The following is a 20,441-nucleotide window of genomic DNA, read 5'->3' as shown; positions in this document are numbered from 1 at the left end:
CGTGCTCTGGCCCATGGGGTCACGACGAGTCGGACACGACTAAACAACTACAACCATTATATTATGCTGTTATTTGTGGGGAGCCGTCAGGGCCGCACGAAGCGGCAGCTCCAACTCGGTTGAGCAACCTTCCTCCTCTCTTTTAGATTGTATTAATAAAGGTGTGTGGGTTTTTTGTGTGTTACAAAAGCGCATCCATCGCCTCTATTTTCAGACCTTTCTACAGATCAATTATATATTCGAAGTGGGTGGCCTTAATGCAGCGTCCCCGTCGCCGCTTCAGACGTCGTTGAACTACAACTCCCATCATCCCTGGCCGCTGGCCCAAATCTGGCGGGAATGGGCGAGTTCAACAACAACTGGCGCCCCCACCGTGAGGCTCCTGCGTCCCTGAGGTAAAGAGGCAAGAGAGGCTATGCGGGTGCGCGCGCGCACACCCCTGCCTGCCTACGCGCGCTTTCCATCGCAGCCACGTCAGCTGTCATTCCCCCTCCCCCACACACGTCAGCCCTCCGTTTTTCACTGGCCGTCGCCGCGCGCGCGATCCCGTCCCGCGTGCCAGCGCGCTCTTTGTCTTGGCCGCGGCGGCGCCGTTGGGGAGGACTGGGCTGAGGCAAAGGGAAGGTGGGTGGTGGTGATGATAGGGCTGGTGAGGGACCTTCCCTCCCACCCACAACCCGGAATCGGCCTTCACTCGTGGTCAGGCACGAGCACGAAACACGGCTTTCGCCCCCCCCCACCCGCGTCTCGAGCGCCCTCATTAAACGCTCCGCGCTCGTGCACGCGCGCCCGCCTCCCCTCCTACTCCCGCTAAACGCCCGTTTATTTGCTGTTCTCCCTCCCTCCCCCGCGAGCCCGCCTTCCTCTCACGTGCCCCGCTTTTCCTCTGACCCGCCCCGCCCACCCTCTTCCTCTCGGCTCCATATTGAGGCTGAAGGAGGCTAAATCCAGTCACAAAATGGAGGTAACGTTTGTCGGCGCCGCCGCCGCGCGGGAAGGCAGGCAGGCAGGGAGAGGGTCCTGCAACGGCGGTTGCGGAGCGGGCGTGAGAGTGGGTGGGGTGGGGGTTGCAGAGGGAGCGGGCGCGTGGCGCGGCGCATGAGGGGCTCGCGGGAGGGAGAGTGATTGGCTGGCTCGGCTCCTGGCCTTCTCCCCATCCACCCCACCCCCCTTCCAACCACCTCGGTTCTTGCTTTATCCAGCTGCAAACAGCTAATTATCCGAAATGGCGCGAGAGGGCGGCGGCGGCGGCAGTTGGGCGGGAGAGGCTTCTGTTGGGCGCCATTGTAACCCTGTGGAGAAAGAGGCTCGAGTTTGAGCGAGAGTAGTCGCAGGAGGCCCTTTCCTAAGTTGAACCCAAACCAAAATCCTTCCTTCAACTCTGTCTTAGGCTTGAATATATATATATATGCAAATTACAACCCGTGACTTGATCCAAGTGCCTATCACTCGATGGTCTCGCCGGTTCTCATTCGACTTCCCGAGCCACTTGTGCAGCTTTCGCCTTTTTAAAGTTTAAAAGGATAACCTTTCGAGTAAAATCCCACTGACTTGAGCGCGACGACGAAACACATCCTGAGAACCTGGCTGAGGACAACCCCCCCCCCAAAAAAAAAATGTATTAGAATTTGCTATAGCTTTTAGCTACATAACCTGTGTGGTTTTTTTTTTAATGAAAATAAAATAGTTAACAAAAAAAAGCACCCAGTTCCTCCTCCACAGCAGCAGAACAGCTAAGACTAACTGCCTCCCATAAATCAATTATTCGGGTGCTTTCAGTTCTAATAATATTATGGGATATCTTGCACTTGTCCACGTGGCCCAATGGTGCTTGATATGAAAACACGTTCTCTCTCCCCCCCCCCCCAATAGTTCTGAATAACTGGTGGTTTGAGTTGATTTTGAATTGTAGCTGTTCCTAATTCTGTCTGTCTTGCTGAGTATTTTGGTGGCTGTCACTAAAGCCAGTGACTGGAGTTTTCTGGTTCATGCAAACAACCAGGCCTTCAAATGCCTCTTTAATAACATTATCTAGCTAATTATCTTTCTCTGGCAGCATGGTCAAAAGCCTGGCAGCTGAATTCTGAAAGAAAGTAATGGATTCAACACCCCATTGAGTGATTACAGTTTTGTAGATGAGTCCCCTTTATAAATTCATTCTATCCTATGCTTTTGATAGAATTACTTGCGAGAAAGCTCCATAAGGTTCCAATTTAATTTTTATTATATCCATTCTGTAGCCAAAAAATCAACATAAGGATGTGAATAAAATATCTTTTTAAGATTGGATCTGAGAAGACTTTCCAGACCTTGAAATCTTAAATTAGATTTAATTAAAACTGAACCTGATTGTGTAGCTTCAATGAAAGTCCTCCTCAAACCAATGCTGAACTAAAGTATAACAAGTATTTTTGTATGATGACATGCCAAATAATATTTTGCAAGTCTGGAGACAACTATCCATGATTAAAACCTGTGCACATGTAGACTTGAAATGTCAAACACATGTTGCTTCAAAAAAACTATAACAATGTTGTGCTCTACATTGCATTCTGGTTTTTGTTTTTTAAAATTTCTAGCTGACATACAGATTTTATCTGTTATTCTATTAAGCTTCAGAAACACTTGATCAGGCATCCCCAACCTTTGGTCCTCCAGATATTTTGGACTACAATTCCCATCATCCCTGACCACTGGTCCTGTTAGCTAGGAATCATGGGAGTTGTAGGCCAAAACATCTGGAGGGCCGCAGGTTGGGGATGCGTGCACTTGATGGTATAACACTTGCTGTTTTGTACATGAAAATTATAAATAACCTTCTGAAACATCTAAGTATTATTTATGTGACTTAGCAGTCTTGCCTAATCCTGTTTACCCGTAGCAGGAAAAGGGCTTTGTATTGTACCTGTAACAAGAACTATATGCTGTTCATGATACTAATGTTCTCCTTGGCCTTCTTGCTGAAATGAGCTATGCAGGGTGTATTGGGGCTTGCTTTTTTGCACTGTTTCAGGGTTTGCATTCTCTCTATAGCTTTGCTTATCTAAGCTGAGTGTTAGGGACCTGGGTCATAGAATTGTAGAGTTGGAACGGACCCCAAGTGTGAGGTGTTGAACCCCTTCAGTAGAAGCTACTGTCTGTCTTGAGTTATAAAAGGATTCAGAGAAGGCCTCTTGAATTTCTTGCTTTAATTGGCCATTTCTTTCTTCCGTTATTTATATGTAACTGGTTTGGCAACAGCTATCCCCTGCAAAAAAGCAAAATTTAGAAGGATAAATGTCCCTGCTCAGCATAACAGGTGGGGGCTGATATTTTTGATCAAAACTACACCCCCTCTGCATACAAATAAATGGAGGACATAATTGCTAGATTTGACCTAACACAGCCCCGCAACTTGCAATAGTAGCATAATTGCAATGAACTACATTGCAGGCTTGTTGTAAGCCACTTCTGTCCAACTTGGGCTGTATCCACCACCCTGTTTTGCAACACCACCAGACCACACTGCAGGGTTGTTGAAAACAATGCAGCCTGCAATTATGAGGAGTGAAACACTGGAGGGCTGTCCTAAATCACACTCCCAGCCAGCCCCTCTCCAACCTGAATTATGGGGAGAATTGCATTGGCAGGGCTAATTATTTAAATGTAGTGTTTCACAGGAAATAGGACATGAGGCTAGAAAGATAAGCAGTGCCTCTGTTTGCTGGCACTCTGTAAGGCAATGCACATGCTAGTGCCCGAAACTGGGGGCTTCTCTGTTGAGTTGTTATGGGCACCTTTATCCTGCCGAGGGATTTTTAAATTATTGCTTCTCTGTGAGAAGCAGGAAATGGCGCATCTAGGCAACAACATGGCCATCGCTGTGAGATAGATATCTGAATCTATATCAAGGATCAGAACTGTGGGTTCAGTGATACCCCAGCTGTAAGCAGGGCAACAAGGACGTCAATCCCTCCCACCCCTTTCTTTAAGCCGCTGGCCTAGTAAAAAAGGCCGCCTCTGCTTCAAGGACCCGGATGTCTCGCAGGAACGAGAGGCGCCAGGTTTGAAGGCAAAGTAGCTGTGACGTAAGCCTTGTATGGAGAGGCAGGTTTGGTGGACTCAGACAGCACAATGAGGGGGAGAGGCGGAAGAGCCGAGGCACTGGCATAGGGGTGAGAGAAAGGGCGCTGGCTGGCTGTTAAAGGGAGACTGGGCTCTTGATTCCTTCCCGCTCCTCCACCAGGCCTTCAGTCAGTGGACTATAGGGGTTGAAGCACAGAGACCTGCCTTTAAACTAATCTCAGGTACTCTAAAGCATGTTTAAACACATCTGAACAGTGTCTGATTGGCTTGCTATTGAAATGGCTTCCACAATAAAGAAAGATACTGTCAGGTTTTTAAATAGTAATATATTTCCAGTGATACTGTCAGGTTATATGCCTGGCTGACCTATTCAGGCATTTGTTCCCCTTTTTTGCTAGCTACTGCTTTGCAATTCAGGGTGCAAACAGATGAGTTCCATATTTCAGGATAAATGGCTTGAGATTAAAGACATTGTTTCATTCTCTCATACAGTACCATCCCTTTAAAGTGGCTCCCATATGCTTGCTTCACTAAAATAAGCCATTTATTTGTATGAGAGTAAGAAAGTAAAAACTTTTAGGAACGGGTAAATTACTCGTGCTACTTGTTATCTAGGTTAAAAGGAGCAACTGAGTCAGAACGCTCTCCAAAAATGGCGTGTAAAGATGAGAGAGAGGCTGAAGATTACAAGAGGAGGGGAAGAAGATCTTCACAGGTGGAATACTTTATTTTTTCCTAGTTCTGTTACATGGGTAAACAGAGAATTCTTGCTTTCTGCTGCTTTGGTAACACTGTGTTTGCTCAGACGCTACATTGCATTCTTCTCTTCTGCTTGGCTCTTACGCATGTATTATGCTTTTCATTCGCCACACTAGTTGGTGATTTCTATAATAGCTTCCAACTTAATACTTATGCATATTGAGAGTGTTACTATGAAGTCTTGAACTGGCAAACCAGCAGTGCTGTGTCTATAATGGTATAAAAGTGATCAAATTCTATGAACAGGCATTTTACTAAGCTTTTAATGGTTCTCCAGAAATACAATATACAGAAATGAGCAAGGACTGAGTATTGCCTGTTGATTAGGATTTAGAAATTTCGGACTGCATCCATTGTTGGATACGCCTTCATAAAAAGATACTCAGTATAGAAAACTAGTGTGTTGGGGGTAAGGTGTTCAATAGTCTTCAAAGCAGAGGAGCATTACGTCATAGAAGGTCATGTCTGCAATCTTAAGAGTGTCAGACCAAACATAGGTTTACCATATGACTGAGAACAAGGCCAGATGCTGCCAGGAGTGGGGATGATCAATTTCTGAACCAGTTGTAGTGGGCAATATTTTAGAGCTCTTTAGCAATAAAGCTGTTTTTGAGAATCCATGTATTTCCCTTCTCCAATCCCCCCCCCCCCAATGACTTCTTACAAACTCTGAATGGTGGCTTGTAATGTATGGGGTTATGGTTTTAGTTTTGTGTTGTATAATTGTAGAGTTCCAAAAAACCACAAGATCTTACTGTGAGGCAGCACCATCCACCAACTGCCCACAGATGAATGGAATGCATAAGATATAAAGACATCCTGTTTGTGGAAGGCAGGAGGAACAAGGGAAAGCTAGCTGCCATTTTGCAATGAGTCCATCATGACAAAGGTCCTGCTTTATGGGAACTTACCAGAAGCTTAGGTTTTTTTCTAGCTGCCCTCATCTTTTGGCAAGGGAGATGTGGCGCCCGTTCCTTGCTCTCTAGCTTGGATCTGGGGTGGGTATCATCCCCATAAGAGTTCTGAACATAAGAAGAAGGAAGATCCCAACCTTGCTCTCCCAACTCCAAGCATGAATGTTTGGCTGTGGGTGACTTAGATGTAAGGAACACCTTGGATGCTTGCTGTCAAAGCAGCTCTGAAGAGAAATGTTGGGCTGGGACACTTCAGTAGTAGAAATCAAAAGCTGCAAAGAGCCTCAAGACCCCACCCAAGTAAGGAGGTTGAGGATGGCCATTTTGTCAAACCTTGCATCTGGAGGTCCAGCAGGAGATCAGAGACTAAGGCTGTAGTCCTGCACAATTTAAGCCCCACTGAAAACATTGGGACTTGCTTCCTGGTAAACATGCATGTTTCATGGGAAAGGAGAGACTAGATGACCACAAAGCTTCAGCTTGGCTACTAAAGATAACCAGAATTTGTGACCTTCTGTCTTCTGGTTTGGACCAATTTATACCATGTCCATTTGGCAACCAGCTTCCATAATTCAGGTTTTACCTAGAAGCCCCCTAGTATTCCAGAATAGTTGCCATAAAAACCATGATGGGAAAGATTAAAGTCTTGTAGAATTGGCGATGTGAGCTATGCTTTTCTGCTCAACTGTGTTAGCTAGGCATACATTTCTCCACTAATAATTAGGAATGCTGTGGGCGTCTGTTAAGAAGTCTGTTGCAGAACATTGTATTTGTTTCTCTGAAAACATGTGGCTGTTAAGCCTCTTGTGTAGGGACAAAATATAATATAATTTAGGGAAATCTGTTACTTAGTTTGGAGTCTCCCCAGAAGAATCAGTAGCTTAATTCAGAGAAATGTACTACTTTCAAGGAGCGATGGTTAAAAATACTGTTGATATTAGGGAGTTCCTGCAGCATCTAACCTGCTTCTGAGGGAGAAAGTAAACACATTGTGAAGTGAGAGTGTAGTATATAAAAAAGAAAAGGAAACATTTATATTTTTCTGTTCCTTGGAATTATAGCTCCTCCGTTTGAAGACTTTAACATTAGGCTTTCATTTAGTCTCTCATATACATCACCTGTAATAAAACATGTAATTTCTACCTGCAAACTAAAGCACCTGAGGTTGCAGCTTAAAAGAGGAACCATAGGCAAATGAACCACCATTACCAGTGCCCTCCTGGAATTGTATGAGCAGGGGAGACGTGAGGGCAGAGCAGCATTCTTGTCCTTCTTCATCCTTCCCTGAGGTTTTATTTTCATGCCCCATAAAATTCATTACACCAGTTCCAGAGATGTCAGTCACCTCCCTGGTTTGGGTGTGTGTAGAGGAACTGGGAAGGGTATGGAACTTCTCCCAGCAGGGGCATAATTTTATAAATAATAGCTCTCAACACATTATTTATGCAACCTTAATGCGAAGTTCCTTGGGTGCTCATCACAAAACGGTTCCCATGGGGACGCGACATAGCAAAACTGATACAATGGAGTTTGCAGCATAACACAAAATGGTTGCCACATCTGAAAGAGCAGGAAAAAGATGACCACAGAATGGGGCAGGCATGCCCCTCTTCAGTCTCTGCTGTGCTCAGTCACAGAGAGAAACTCTATTTGAAAGGGAAGGGAGGGGTGAGTGTCCAGCCCTGGCATCTAATGAAATGTGTATTGGGGGTGGGGTGGGGGTGTACAATGTAGGAGAGACTGAGTAAAGAGGAACCGAGCAGAAAGATCAAAGAGTCTCTCAGGCATTGTGGATTTTTTAGAGGATGTTTCTTGAGACCTTTTGCGGGTGCCGTTGGAAATACTGGAAGGCACCCTAGGCTCCATGAGTACCACATTGGTGGTCCCTGCCTTGGTACATGAAGTGTAAACGAGAAAGTGATATCATAAAATGGGTAAGAACATCTTGTTCCTTATGTTTCTTAGAATTGAAATACTTCCATCTACTCTTTGGAATGATGGGTATTCCATTAGGACTCATCTATATGGGGACAAATCCTGTGTCTCCTGAAACTTTTTCAGTTATGCCATGCACAGAGGACACCTTTGTTTTGTAGTGCAATGGTGTGTTTCTGAGCCATAAGCAATGCAGTTGGCTATTTAAAAAATGCAGCAACATTCTTATTCCGTTGTGTGCAGATTATTCTGAACTTTACAAAGCATTAACTTTGTAATGCTCTTTCGTGTTGTGTAGCCTAAAGTTTAGTTCTTCCTGCAAAAAACAAATATCTGGGGGTTGAGACGTTAGGTGTGGTAAGTAGAAAATTATAAGTACCATTAGTTGATGTGTTTAGTGATTAGCCAACTTGTGCTAGAGTTGTCTATCCTCTGAAGTTCACAACATGGCATTAAAGGTTTTTTGTTTGTTACTCCTTTTAACTTAACTTGAAATAGCCAACATTTCTTTTATGCACAGACCAAAGACATCAGTTGATGAAAGTGTTAGATTCTTAGTTGAAGTTTATGTCCTTATCCTAGCTGCCTCTAGCACACTAACAGCACAGACCTTTGCATGCCTGCTCCAAAATCCCATTGAGTCTAGTGGGACTTAATTTCATGTAAATGTGTAGAGGGTTGTACTTAAGACAGACTTGAGGGTAAGCACTGTTGAACATAATGGGATTCCTTTTCCATAAACTTGCCTAGGACGCATTGGATGGCTACTTTATTGAGTAAACATGCACTGAATGAGGCTGTAAGAACTGTTTATACACTATGTAACAAAATCCTGGATTTGCACCCAATCTGCCTTGCACCCTTTAAACTTGTTTATGTAGAAGTGTACCGAGAGAGGAACTGTGAGCCAATTGAGTTTATTATTTATTTAAATATTTACAGACCTCACTTTTCATTAAAAAATACAGCAAAGCAGTATAATAGTACCTAATCGCAGTGAAGTGTGATAAGACAGTAAGTTACTGTGAATTGTGTGGGTGGACTTCGCTGCAATAGCACTAATCTCGTATAGCATATTGAAACTTATCTTCTTTCAGGGCTACGATCCTAAAGAACCCGAACAGTTGAGAAAACTGTTTATTGGTGGCCTGAGCTTTGAAACTACAGATGATAGTTTAAGAGAACATTTTGAAAAATGGGGCACACTTACAGATTGTGTGGTAAGTGATCATAACATTCAGTTTACTGTTAACAATGTTATGTGTGCTTACTTGGAAGAAAGTCTCACTGTTTCCAGTGGGGCTTACTCCTAGGTAAGTATGCACAGGTTTGCAGCATTCACAAAAGTCAGTGCCTAAATTATTGTTATATGCTTTAACTTTCTTGAAGGTGATGAGAGACCCACAGACAAAACGTTCCCGAGGCTTTGGCTTTGTGACCTATTCTTGTGTGGAAGAAGTAGATGCTGCTATGGCAGCCCGACCACATAAGGTTGATGGGCGTGTGGTGGAACCAAAGAGAGCCGTTTCTAGAGAAGTAAGTGAATATTTAAGTATATATACTGAATTTATTTGTAGGAACTTTTAATCATTTGCAAATCTTTTTGTAAGACAATTGTAAGTATTTAGGCATGGCACCATCTTGGAAGGTTGAGATACTAAATGTAACTTGTGATTTTGTAGGATTCTGTGAAACCTGGTGCTCATTTAACAGTGAAAAAAATATTTGTGGGAGGAATTAAAGAAGACACAGAAGACTATAATTTAAGAGATTACTTTGAAAAATACGGCAAAATTGAAACCATAGAAGTAATGGAAGACAGACAAAGTGGAAAGAAAAGAGGGTTTGCCTTTGTAACGTTTGATGATCATGATACAGTCGACAAAATTGTTGGTATGTAATGCTTTCCTTTTGTGCAGCCTTTTTATATTTCTTTCAAGCTACTGATGCATGGAACTTTCTCCCAGTGAACAAAAAAATTACTGTAAGAACTAGACTTCCTATTTGCTTTCTTACTAAATTGAATATATTTTAAAAGATTACCCTTTTAAAGCTCAATATAGTGCTGGGGGGCGGATGCTTTTCTCTCCTGAACTTTTTTGTGTGATGGCTTTCCTACAATTTTAGACCATGAGGAGCATGATTTGCCCCCAGCCTCTCTTCAATCCCCCTCCCCTGCCCGAATCTTTCTAACATGTCTTTGTAGTTACGTGCCTAGCTGAAAAAGACAGTCCAGTTTCCAGCCTGTACTGTTTGTTGTTGTTTTACTCAATCAATCCAGTTCCCTTGCTGGGACCCTTGTAAGGATCTAGCTGGCTGTCTACCTGTCCCTATTCCTCCCCCCTCCCACTTGGTTTGGTCACATGCTCTCTCTCCTGCAAGTAAGAATTTCATGCTACACCCCCAGGTTTCAAGCATCCTTCACACTAATTGAGTATACTTAAGAGCCGGGTACAACAGACTTGCTAACTGCTTTAAAATATAGCCTGGACAATGCTAGGATCCTAAAGAACCTTTGGTCCAAAGCAAGCACATTCTTGGAAATCCAGCAGGAAAATGAGCGCACCTGGGTTGAGTGGAAAGAGTCCAACGCAAATGACCATCAGGTACCACGCAATGGAGGTCTATGGAGGACACGATTGGCTAAAATCAGAAAGGGGAAGCTTTTTTATTTCATTATGGTCTTTCCTACTGTTTCCCTATCATTCAAGCACTGCTTGGATTCCATGAGTCATTTGTTCTCTGAGGAGCTCTTTTCCCCATGAATTTTTCCTTCTCCCACTCCCCCCAAATAATTTCTAGGCTCCAGAGATGTTCCTTCCTTATGAAGAGGTGAGATGAGAGGGATGCTGAGCATCCATTTTATGATATATTCTGCCCACAAAGATCTAGGAAACAAACTTCATTGCCCACTGTTTTCCTGACTTCCTTTCTTGAGCTCTTTGTGCTATGTGTCTTTTGTTTTATGGTATTTTTAAAGTTTCCTTTCCTGATTATAAGGAGGAAATAAAACTAAATAATACTGCTGCTCCTGTGAAAATATCTTCTGAATAATATGGCATAAGTGCTTATTCAATTGTGTGCATTTTTATAATAAGGATCATTTCAAAACTTCTTTTAGTTCAGAAATACCACACTATAAATGGACATAACTGTGAAGTGAAGAAAGCTCTCTCCAAGCAAGAAATGCAGACGGCAACTGCACAGAGAAGTGAGTTTGTTACATAATAGCACAGCCTGTGGCGATAACTGCCTACAAGCATTTTAATAATTCGCTCTCTTTATTCTTTAGGTCGTGGAAGCAGTTCAGGCAACTTCATGGGCCGTGGGAACTTTGGAGGCAGTGGTGGAAGTTATGGCAGAGGAGGAAGTTTTGGTGGCAGAGGTAAACATCTGTTCTTGCTTCTCCACCCCCCTCCAAAAATACTACCCTGAATTACAGTGCATCACTGTATCTTACACTTTTTGTTCTGATTTTAGGTGGTTACGGTGGCGGAAGTGGTGGTGGTGGTGGCAGCAGAGGAAGTTATGGGAGTGGTGATGGATACAATGGCTTTGGTGATGGTAAGAATCTAATACCAGTTCAATTATGCTTGTGGGGGGAGGGGTGTCAGTCCCTTAGATCTGCCTGATGTATCTTAATGTGAGAAATGTGAAAGGGAAGCTGACAACTTGTGGACAATCTAAGTATTAGAAGAAATTGGGTTCTCTTAAGTCATGATTGGGATGCAGGTTAAACCACAGAGCCTAGGACTTGCCAATCAGAAGGTTGGCGGTTCGAATCCCCGCGGCGGGGTGAGCTCCCGTTGCTCGGTCCCAGTTCCTGTCAACCTAGCAGTTCGAAAGCGCGTCAAAGTGCAAGTAGATAAATAGCTACCGCTCCGGCGGGAAGGTAAACAGCGTTTCCGTGTGTTGCTCTGGTTCGCCAGAAGCGGCTTAGTCATGCTGGCCACATGACCCAGAAGCTGTACGCCGGCTCCCTCGGCCAATAAAGCGAGATGAGCGCCGCAACCCCAGAGTCGGCCACGACTAGACCTAGTGGTCAGGGGTCCCTTTACCTTTTAAGTCATGATTAACTTATCCCATGGGACTAAAAAAAACACCCTTATATCAGACTGGGTGATCACCAAACTTGTCCAGGGCAGCTGATGGCAGGCTGTCCATCATTTAGATTCAGGTAGGTAGCCGTGTTGGTCTGACACAGTCGAAATAAATAAAAAAAAATGTCCAGTAGCACCTTAGAGACCAACTAAGTTTGTTCTGAATATAAGCTTTCATGTGCATGCACACTTCTTCAGATACATCATTTAATTAGCCAGTGGTAGGTCTTGGAATGCAGCATTCCAATAAAGGCAATAGGACTGAGACAAGCCAGGATCCACTGATCCCAAACTGGTCTCACTGCTGTCATGTGATACTGTCAGGCCCAATTGCCTTTCCAGCCTGGAATGTCTCCCCACCCCACCTTCCACCTTGGCCACAAAAAGTGGCAGGGCTGCAGATGCATTTTCCCTGTCATTCCACAAAGCCCTGCCACCTGGAAGGACAGTTGATTGTGCCCCAGTCTGGATCTAATCCAGTGTCATGAATCCTAAGTTCCTGTGAACAAAATTCTGCTCATGGGAGTGCCACCACCCCTGGGGGCAGGGAAGGAGGTCCCCTAAAAAAGTGCTCCAGGTAGTTGGGGAATCTCCGATAAAAGTTGCATAGGTGTGGCACAGAGGGCTACTGGTGAAATTCGCAAACACTTCCCCCTTCCGCTCGCTCTTTCTATTAGTAAGAGCTTCCACTGGATCAGATTCTCTTCTGTAAATGGACAGGCAACTCAGGATCTAAACATTATTTTTAGATTTGTGAAATGTATGTAACCTATTAAGAGACTTTGGAATTGCGTTATTGACTGCAGCCAAAATATAGTTGGGTATGCACAAAGCCTTCTCAGAGCAGGATAAATAACCAAAATATGGGTGATCCTCAAGCTGCTTGAATGACCCATGACAGATAGAGCCTCTGGTCCTCGCACTTGGAATATGTGGCAGTTTCCAGTAATCAAGTGATAAATCATGCTCAGTGGCAACCAGTCTTCAGCTATGGACATGAAATTGTTTCCATTGATTGTAAACAGCAAATTGTGACTACAAATCCTTAGACAGTCGTGGCTAGGTCATTGATTTTATTTGGACTTCTCCATTGGGATGACTTGATTGGTAGCTATTACCAAGTCATAATACGCCTTTCGTAGTAGTTGGCCTCCATGCAGTATTGGTGATTTTTTGGATACTGCTTTACAGTTCCCAGTTACTTTTGTGTTTAGATCATGTCGTTTCATAACAAAATATTCACATTTCTGTCACTTCTATTGATCTTTCTCAAGGTGGGAACTATGGAGGTAGTCCTGGGTACGGCGGCAGAGGAGGTTACGGTGGCAGCCCGACCTATGGAACCCCAGGTGGTGGATATGGCGGAGGAGGTGGAGGCTATGATGGTTACAATGAAGGGGGGAGCTTCGGTGGTAAGAATCCTGAAGTACATTGTGTTGATCCATCTGCTCATGTTGGATAACAAGCTTGAGGCCTTTAGCCTGTCACTGTTTTTAAAATGTTGTGCAGTGTAAACTTCAGCTGAAAATGAAAACCACTTCCAAGTTCTAACCCCTTGAAATCACAGTGGTATGAAAGATATATGGGAAAGCTTCATGGTTCCCCGCCCCCCAGGCCAGGTTTATAGGATGTCTTCTTTAAACTATAGAGTTGCACTGGTAACAAGACTCCAGAGCAGGGGATCTATAGAAAGAGGGCTTGCTTTCCCACCTGAGCAACCTTCCAGTGGCTACATGTCAGTGGCGGACAGAGCCCAAGGCAAAAGTGTGCAAAGGAAAGTACCCCTGTAGTTTTTTGCACATGCCCTTCTCTATCCCCCAGCCAGGGGCAAAGAGCTCATTGACACATTCCAGCCAGGCGGAATCCTCAAGAAAGGTAGAAAGAGGGCTAGTGAGCAATGGGACCTGGGCTGAGTCCCAAGGGCTGGATAGAGAGGCCTGAAGGACTGCGTTTTGTGCCCAGGTATGAGGTTCCCTACCATTGCTTCATACAAACATTCATTAAGCCTTAAAACCTAATAAGGGAACAACTTCAGCTTTCTAGCCAGCTAGTTCCATTGCCCAGAATTTATTTAAGAATCTTTATGTTAATGGGTTCTACAAACTTTCCCTCTCTTACCTGAAACTCCTTGTGAATCATTTACTGTTGTTGTTTTCTTTCTGCCTCTGCATTCTGTGCTGGCATTGGAGTGTAGAGGAAAGAGTCCAATCCATCTGTTCAGTGCTCAGATCTGGGGAACTTTGGAAAGGCTAGTCAATGCCTTTCAGTGTGGATTGGAATACTAGTCTCATTTTCTGGGACTGGACTACTGTCCGATAATCATTTTTTGAAAAAGAATAATCTTGTTCATACTTCTCTCAAGAAACTTTGAACTTGGTTAAGTTGCCACAGCAGAATTTTAAGTATCTAGAGTTATTAATGTGGTTAATTAAAAGAACAGGAACCCTTAATGATTTAGCAAAGGAGTGAGCATTTTTTATTTCTCCAATATAACAAAGGTTGGCAAGAACTGAACAGGAAATAAATTTTTGCATGTGTATTTTGAATGTTCTTGGGAACAATTGCAGTTACTCAGCCTAGCCATGATTATGTCCAGTTAGCTGAAATCCCATTATGTTCATACAGTAAATCTGGAGTTATGAAACACGTGTTGTATACTAAAGTGTATTTTCTGCTGGGTAGGTGAGTTAATGTGAATGAATTGTAGTGCACTTGAAATGTACTTCTCAAATAATTCTTGATCTAATAAGCACAAACCTTACATTTTATTATTCTCAGGCAACTACGGTGGAAGTGGAAACTATAATGACTTTGGCAATTATAGTGGACAACAGGCCTCAAGCTATGGACCCATGAAAGGAGGTAGCAGTTTCAGTGGCAGAAGCTCAGGCAGTCCCTATGGTGGTAAGTATAACTTATTAAAGTACATATGTGTCTGTTACGCTCCTTAAAAATATTTATTTCAACTGTCCATGTTCCCATTTTTAGGTGGCTATGGATCAGGAGGAGGAGGTGGTGGTGGCTATGGTGGAAGAAGATTCTAAAAATTGTAGCATAATAAGGGTAGGTATGCTACAAATACTTGTTGTATATGAAGACTATACAACGTTTCACTGAGAGTAATCCTTTTCTTATCCTGTATTCAACAGGCTACACAGTTCTTAGGAGAGAGCGAGGAGTTGTCAGGAAAGCTGCAGGTTACTTTGAGACAGTCGTCCCAAATGCATTAGAGGAACTGTAAAATCTGCCACAGAAGGAGCGATGAACCATAGTCAGAAAAAGTTACTGCAGCTTAAACAGGAAACCCTTCTTAAGGACTGTCATAGCCACAGTTTGCAAAGAGTGCAGCTATTGATTTAATGCAATGTAGTGTTTAGATGTACATTCCTGACTTTTTTTTTAATTTGTTGTTTGTAGCTTTGTCTTTTCTTCATAAATCAGGTATATTGCCCTGTAAATTTGTGGTAGTGGTGGTAGTGGTACCAGGAATTAAAAATAATTAAGGAACTTTTAATTTTTTCCAATATTTGTGTAGTTCAGTTTTTTCTTACTGAAACTTCTTTAAATAAAGAAATGTAGTTTTAGGGTATATTCTTGCTAGGAAAAAAATCAGTGCATTATAATCTGTATTAATTTAAACTATAGAAATGCTGAATCGTTTAAGAACCTTAGTTTTCTGCATATGTAACCAAACGAAATGAGTTGCACATGCAAAGGGAGAGAAGAGATGTTTGCATTAAAGCTTGTTTAGCTGTATAACTAGGAGTGAGTCATTTAAACTAGTGCTTGTGAATGATAAAAAGCTTTACTTTCAAATGAAAATTCCAGATACTTCTGGCTTGTGCATATCTTAATTTGTAGCCTTTGTTTCTTAGCCTAAGACTTATAAGTAAATAAGCATTGAAAGAGATATTTTAAAGCTTTATTCAGTTTGCCTCCCATTTCATTGGTATATACAGGAACTACATTAAGCATTGGCAGAACAGGTTTATTACTGTTGAGGCTTAACACCCCACCCCCAACCTCAAACAGATTTAAGTGTGTGTGCACACACTCTTTTGAATTAAAACTTTGAAACCAATGACCTGGGTCTGTTACTTAGCTTAATTGTATAACTTCATTTGTATATATTTCTTCCCTCAAAACATGGATTCTTCTGTAATGGTCAATACTTCCTACTTTGTGTATTTCTGCATGCTCTCTTATCTGAAACAAACTTACAGCACAGGCACAATCCCTTCAAGTTCCTTGCAATTGGGTATAAATATTCTGACCTATGAACAAACCCAACACATTTCACACACTTTCTAATGCCTTGATTGTAGGCCTTGAAGGTGGTGTGAAAACCAAATGGTTCACAATCTAGCAGCAGGAAATGTCTGGGCTGAACATGATATATATTTGTCACTAACAGGAGTATTGTGGGCTATAAATCCATACTTTTATGCATCAGAATCGTGTGGTCAAAACTTGATAAAATTCATAAGCAGGGGTGTGTGGTCTGCTCCTTCACTTATCCAAATTTGTGTACAGCCATGTTCCCAGGCTATCCTTCTCAACCTGATCAGACTTCTCTTTTAACTATTGCCAGAGCAGTGCTTTCTGTCAGTACACATCCAGAAGAGTAGGGCACAGTGAGTAGAAGAAACTCAGACACTTGCCAGTATGATGCTGGATATTTTCTTCTGTTACTACTTCTCTAGGCCAATGAACAGTATCAGGTAAACAATTCCAGTATAGGAATGGATTATCAGACACTATAAAACTTTGCTCTAAAATTGTTGTAGGTTCAACCAAATGTGTATGTTGGGCTTGTACAAGGCATACAGTGGTGGTGGTTGTATAGAATTCTATGGTTAAATCTCAAAAAGTACAAGTGTGCTTAAACAAGGGTCAAGCACTGATACAGCCCCGAAGTGCTATACAGTGGTACCTCCAGTTACAAACACTTAAGGTTACAAACTCTGCTAACCTGGAAGAGTTACCGCGAGTTGAGAACTTTGCCCCAGGATAAGAACGGAAATCGTGTGCCGGCAGCACAGCAGCAGCAAGAGGCCCCATTAGCGAAAGCACGCCTCTAGTTAAGAACACTTTCAGGTTAAGAACGGACCTCAGAACGAATTAAGTTCGTAACTAGAGGTACCACTGTAATATCATAATAGCATATATTAAGGTGGGAATTGGGTAGTTGGCCAACAGGAAACAAGTGTTCTATAATCCAATAGGCAAAACGTGTAGAAGGGCATCATGTTGGTATTGTGAAATGGAATCCTCCCATTACTAAGCTGCATACGCAGATTTCATCTTAGAAGAGTAGAGTAGATGTAAACCACCCCTTTCAGGCCTACTGTTGATTGTAGGGGCAGAACCTAGAGGATGAGTTTTTCTGTTCTTGTGGGAGAGGGTGGGACCTTGATGGCACACAGTGGCGGGAGGGGGAACCAATTTTATAGTGTGTTAATCTGTTCTGCTATTCTTAATCATGCAATCTGTAAGTTGCCAGTTGTTGGTGCCAGTGACTTAGACCTAGTTCTCTGATGTGGAGAAGTGTAAGCAGAGGACAGCAATTAACCAGCTCTAAAGACTTTAGGATGTACCTCTTAGCCAAAGTGTGGATCAAAGGAGACTCAGACAGGACTTCCAGCAGCCTATTGTGTATGTGGACCAGTCAGCATATTTAAAGAATGACAAGGCAGCGACAGCACCAGCTTCAACTTCCAGAAAAGTGAAAGCATAAAATACTATGCTGATAGTGAGCAGCTTTCCAAAAGCTAGTTAAAACTGCCTATCACTGCTGAAATATCGAAGAAAGTCTAGCAAGAGTTCTTCACCAGTTGGAACCTCCTTGAGTCATAGCTACTTGAGTTCACCCAGTCATAGGTCTAGCATTTAGACCTGAAAGGAAGGGGAATGAGAATAGGTAAGGTTTGTCTCTAACACTTTTAACGAATTAAAAGAGCTACTCTTTCCTGAACAAGGTAAGAAAAATCTCTTTGACTTGCAGATTGTTGAAGAAACTTCTGCTTGACCAGATGTGGATTTCTTGCCTGTTGGAAAACCTGTGGCTTGGTAAGACTCTAGTACAATATAAAACATTGATGTGCCCATGACTGTATTCTTGGCTTTGAAAATCCAGCTTCTGTGATGAGAAGGAATTATGCAAAAACAAGGTGAGTGCCCGTACTTAATCATTGTACTTCCATACTATGAAATGTGAGCAGTGCACAATTAAAATTAAAATTCTCATCTGACTGATGTATAGGGAAGCTATAACTGGTGACTTTTAGCACTGATACAGCTTTAGAAAATGTTTCATGTTATTTTAGTAACGCAAGAATCCTAAAAGGTAGGTCAGTGTTATCCAGATTGCTTAAAGGTGGCTGAAGTGTAGTAGTTTGTCTGGTGAACTGCTTGCTGAAGGAAGATTTTATCTGGGATTTAGCCTTGCACATAGTGAAATGGTTTCTACTAGATTACATCTTTTGGTAGTAATTTCCCACAACTTAATTGATAAGTAGATTTTTAAAATAAAAACTGTATTTCATGTTCATTAGTACACAGGTAACTCCCTGTTTCTGCATGGCTTGCGTTCTGGGTCAAAGCACACATCAATGGAGTGTGTATAAGCCTGCCCCCAGCCCTCCTTTTTCCTGGTCCAAAAGGACTTGTGCGTCAGTTGGATGTGCCTAAAATGATCACTGCCTATAATTGGATTTGGGCAAATCCAATGCATAAAGTCAACCTGAATTCTGACCACCTTTGCACACCTTTTGGAACTGCAGGTTTTCTGTTGGTAATATTATTAATTACTGAATTTCAGACAAGAAAATACTTTCTTCTGGAAGTTGAGTACCTGATGTCCCTACCAAATAATTGGTTTTCAGGTAACCTAAATCTTTAAGAATGGCTTCTTAGTACTGTATCTTGGTTGGGATTTTCCTGCATAATGTCCCATTAGTCTTGAATTTGACGTATCTCTATAAATACATAGAATTCTGCTTTGCCTTATTCTCCATCTGTGCTAGGTCTGTATGCTAATGGATGTAGGATCATGGTTCCATATCTTCTTGCCCTGTTGGGCACCCAGGCTTTTGTCAGCATCACATTCTCACTCCTATTCAACCATGAACTTTGGCAGGGAACATTTATAATTGTTGACTTCTCCCGTCTTCAGACACACGTGTCAAATGTAGTGCAAATGTTTAATGGGAGCGCACACAGTGCTACAAGGCCACGTCTCTTAATTTGCCTCTCCTGCTGCACTAGACATTGCAGTTTGCTGCTGCCGTTGCCCAGCACCGGAGTGGCAAACAGCAGCTCTGCTCATTTTCTCTTTTCTAAAATAGGGACTCAGCCAAGCTGCTTGTGTGCTCATTTTGCACCTTTCCGCCCAACACACAACAGAACGTAGATTTGGGGTGAGTGTATATGCTTCTGTTTTCTTCCTCCTCTAGTAGGAGGGTGCCAGCTCTGTGCCTAGGAAAGGAAGTCCTGAATCCTAGGTGAACTTGCTTACGTACTGTCCCAAAGCAGTCTCAGCTGCATGTTTGGTGAGGTGTTTAGTAGATTTGGGGAGAGAGGAAGTGCTAGCAGAGCAGTGTTCTTCAATAACTAGTTGGCGAAGATGGGATACTCCTTAGCCTAAACTTGCATTTTCTCTTCTACTTTGCAGGGTAGAACAAAGACAACCATCTCTACAAGTTGAAAGATGATGTGAAATACGCCGATAGCCTATGATAGGTGAAAGTGATTGAAGTGTGTAAACTCCCACTCACCTTGTTCAAACACTTACAATAAAGTGTCATAAATTATGAGAGTTGGCCAATCTTTCCAATTGTATGGCTATTAGACCTTCATTTCTACATCACTGCCCGTCCATTTACTAAAGATTTCCTTCCAGCTTCCAAAATGTTAAAATCGAAGAGTTTTTAATTACTCAAGTGAATATTGGTAACCTTCCTTTAGTTGTATGGACTACACAGCAGATTTGGCTAGCCTGATTTAACTCTAAATATCAGCCTTTGAAAGAGAAGGGGGGGGGGTATCCCTGACAAAATTTTATGAAATCTTTTTTCGCATTTGAGGGCTCCGCAAGGCAGTGTCCTGATGGGGGTTGCTGTAGAGATACCTACATGTATTCTGTGTAGTTGGAAATGTTCTGGAATACAATATTGCATGTTTATAATACGAATGACATGCATTTGTGTCACTCATGTTTTCCCCTGCAAAAATGTGTGTAGCAACTGGGAAAGACTTTGTGTAGGCAATACAATGAACAGCCATCATAACTAATTAGTAACAGGTTCCTGAATACAAAATGGCCCTAAAGCTAAAGAAATTACAGCACTACTTTTAAAGGTTTAAAAGGGTGCTTGAAATCCATGAAACTGAAATACACTTTGCATTTAAATAATAATAATAATCATGAATAGCTATAGCTGTCATTTGAAGTTTGAATGCTTATAAAGTCATCCTACGTGGACTTACTTTGGCTTCTTCAAAACCACTTTGGTCTTCAGTTAGCGTTTTTTATTCTAATACAGTATCAAACCAGAGGTAATAGCTGGATATTAGGTAAGGAATGTTCTTTCCAGTGAGATTAAGTAACTACTGCCATTTCCAATGATAGTTTGAGCTGCTGCACTGTTCTTCTTAATAAAATCTGTAT

General features: G+C 42.5%; 1 protein-coding gene across 7 annotated transcripts; it reads left to right on the top strand.

The window, feature by feature from the left end:
- Positions 1-324: 324 nt before the first annotated feature.
- HNRNPA3 (heterogeneous nuclear ribonucleoprotein A3) lies at positions 325-19,587 on the top strand. Of its 7 annotated transcripts, XR_013390308.1 has the most exons (15): positions 413-624; positions 4,681-4,780; positions 8,771-8,893; positions 9,063-9,209; positions 9,356-9,566; positions 10,795-10,884; positions 10,966-11,058; positions 11,154-11,237; positions 13,036-13,185; positions 14,552-14,677; positions 14,762-14,836; positions 17,778-17,842; positions 18,594-18,657; positions 19,120-19,191; positions 19,446-19,587. XR_013390308.1 is itself a non-coding variant. In XM_077916700.1 (12 exons), exons 1-11 carry the CDS (start codon positions 340-342, stop codon positions 14,815-14,817), a joined length of 1,236 nt encoding a protein of 411 aa, XP_077772826.1. In that variant the 5' UTR covers positions 325-339; the 3' UTR covers positions 14,818-14,836; positions 14,923-15,854. The 7 variants fall into 7 exon arrangements, 5 of the variants coding, with proteins under 5 accessions (XP_077772826.1, XP_077772822.1, XP_028604594.2 ...); XR_013390307.1 differs by having other exon boundaries at positions 17,778-18,657; XM_077916700.1 differs by lacking the exons at positions 413-624; positions 17,778-17,842; positions 18,594-18,657; positions 19,120-19,191; positions 19,446-19,587 and adding exons at positions 325-395; positions 14,923-15,854.
- The last annotated feature ends 854 nt before the right edge of the window (positions 19,588-20,441 follow it).

The sequence above is a fragment of the Podarcis muralis genome, chromosome 1, assembly GCF_964188315.1.
Source record: "Podarcis muralis chromosome 1, rPodMur119.hap1.1, whole genome shotgun sequence".
NCBI classification, from domain to species: domain Eukaryota; kingdom Metazoa; phylum Chordata; class Lepidosauria; order Squamata; family Lacertidae; genus Podarcis; species Podarcis muralis.
Note: the sequence above shows the minus strand (reverse complement) of the source record. Positions and strands in the feature narration are given on the sequence as shown.